This window comes from Echinops telfairi, unplaced genomic scaffold, assembly GCF_000313985.2.
Source record: "Echinops telfairi isolate 266 unplaced genomic scaffold, ASM31398v2 ScPeMD7_7468;HRSCAF=8506_0, whole genome shotgun sequence".
Classification (NCBI taxonomy): domain Eukaryota; kingdom Metazoa; phylum Chordata; class Mammalia; order Afrosoricida; family Tenrecidae; genus Echinops; species Echinops telfairi.
In genome coordinates this window covers 43929384-43931212 of record NW_022111369.1, presented here as the reverse complement: position 1 = coordinate 43931212, position 1829 = coordinate 43929384, and the positions used below count along the sequence as shown (strand labels likewise).

General features: G+C 43.1%; 1 protein-coding gene across 1 annotated transcript in view; it reads left to right on the top strand.

Moving 5' to 3' along the window:
- The first annotated feature begins 690 nt into the window (after positions 1-690).
- Positions 691-1829, top strand: part of LOC101655225 (protein FAM47E) — a 29270-nt gene continuing 28131 nt past the window's right edge. The window contains exons 1-2 of the mRNA XM_045284352.1: positions 691-698; positions 1031-1175. Coding sequence (XP_045140287.1) covers positions 691-698; positions 1031-1175 — 153 coding nt within the window. The remainder of the gene's footprint in view (positions 699-1030; positions 1176-1829) is intronic.

The following is a 1829-nucleotide window of genomic DNA, read 5'->3' as shown; positions in this document are numbered from 1 at the left end:
ACTTTCTTTCTAAAGATCATTTTGCATTGTACACTTTCAAAGGATGAATTTTTTGGCAGGTAAATCATAAATGTTAAAAGTTGTTGAAGAGGCTTAATCGTTTTGGGGTGTGTTACAGGAGGGGGTATCGATTTCTGGTACCGATAGGAACTGGAAACACAGGGAATCCAGGACAGATGAACCCTTCAGGACCAGTTGAAGCAATAATGGGAGTTTTTTCATAAACCCTTTAAAACCCTCTTGTGCATCCGGATTTACATTTGGAAATGATTGATTTGATTAGGGGGTGAAGAATCAACTGGGTATTGGAGCAGCTGCAGACGCATCCAGTGATTCTGAGGAAACAGAGTCCAGATCAACCAGACTTGCTAATGGGCTAGATTAGTAGGAAGCAGGGAGAGAGACCTGGTCTGAGTCTTGGACTCTGGCCATAGCAGCTTTGGTAGAATTAAGCCAGTGATTTGGTCACTTATTTGGCACATGCCTTAATAAACGAATAAATTAAAAATAGGATAATTTTGTAATCTAGATAGAAAAGGGCATCTTGTTTGGTAAAGTAGAGCCTCAGGAGAACCGTCAGCACAGGGATTGAAAGGATGACTGATCCCCACAGCGGGATCGAATATAGCACTGATTGTGAAGATGGAGCAAGACCAGGCTACATTTCTTTCCGCTCTACATAAGCTCGCCATGAGTTGGTGGGGACTCATGGAAAGTAACAACAGCAAGTACTTTAAAGAATCGACTTCTAATGGTAGACTGCAATTTTGTTATAACTCGTAGGGATAGAGTTGTCTTTATGATATTGATAGGAGAGTGTGATTGTTAGAAGATTAAAATATAATTTGCATGGGCTGGCTATGAGTTGGAATCCACTCAATGGCAGTGAGCTGGATTGGGTTGCAAGAGACTGATACACACACTTGTTTTCTACTTGCTTTATGTTGATTTTTTCCCATTGTGTGGTTTGAAGTACAGTTGGATTCCTTGGCCTCAGATGGTAATTCACTGATAATCTCATTATCTGTAGTCTCCCGAAGACTCGTGTGTCTCGTTCGCGCCAGTGGGTCTGTGAAGACAAGAAGCCACAGGGAACAGACTTGCTCCATGGCCCTCTTCTCTACGACAGTGTTCGAAAAGGAGTTGATGACTTCTGCAGATGGGCTACTGCCATTGTAAGTTAGAATCCCCACACGGCCGACTTTTAAAAGCCACTCCCAAAGTTGCTTTTATGGGGGGAAAAAGTCTTTGGATAAAATCCAAGTAAAATCAAAGGGATTAAAGTAGTCTTTGTCTCCCACAATGTATGGACAAACATGTTTTTGGTAGATGACACTTTACAGGCCTGCAGCCAATTGGAATGTTGTAACATCTCACTCACCGCACCCCTGTGGTTTCATAGCCTTGTTTTCCATCTCAGTGTCAAGACCCGTTTTCCATCCTTCACTGCTCCCGCCCCTCATTGTTCCCAGTTACCATGGCATATATGTACTTGGGTTGCTTTACTAGACGATAGCTCCTGCCAAAAATATTAATGAAACGAGGCCACTTTTGATTCGGCTCTTAAGGTCTTTCCTTGTTCTTGTCCCAGGCCTATTGCGTTATCTAGCCTTCTTCACTGGTTCCTGGAGAGGTCCAGAGTTTTTACATGTCTGGATGTGATGCTTTCTTTGGACTCAAGGCCTCTCAGTGTTTGCATCTCCCTCCTCTCCCAGTTTCTGAGTATTCATCAGTTTTAGTCCTTGTAGCAGTTAGGACTGCTTCACTGGCCAGTGCCTGAAACGCAGTTCAGGTTAAATGGAGTAAGTAAGATAAACACCCCGAGCTCC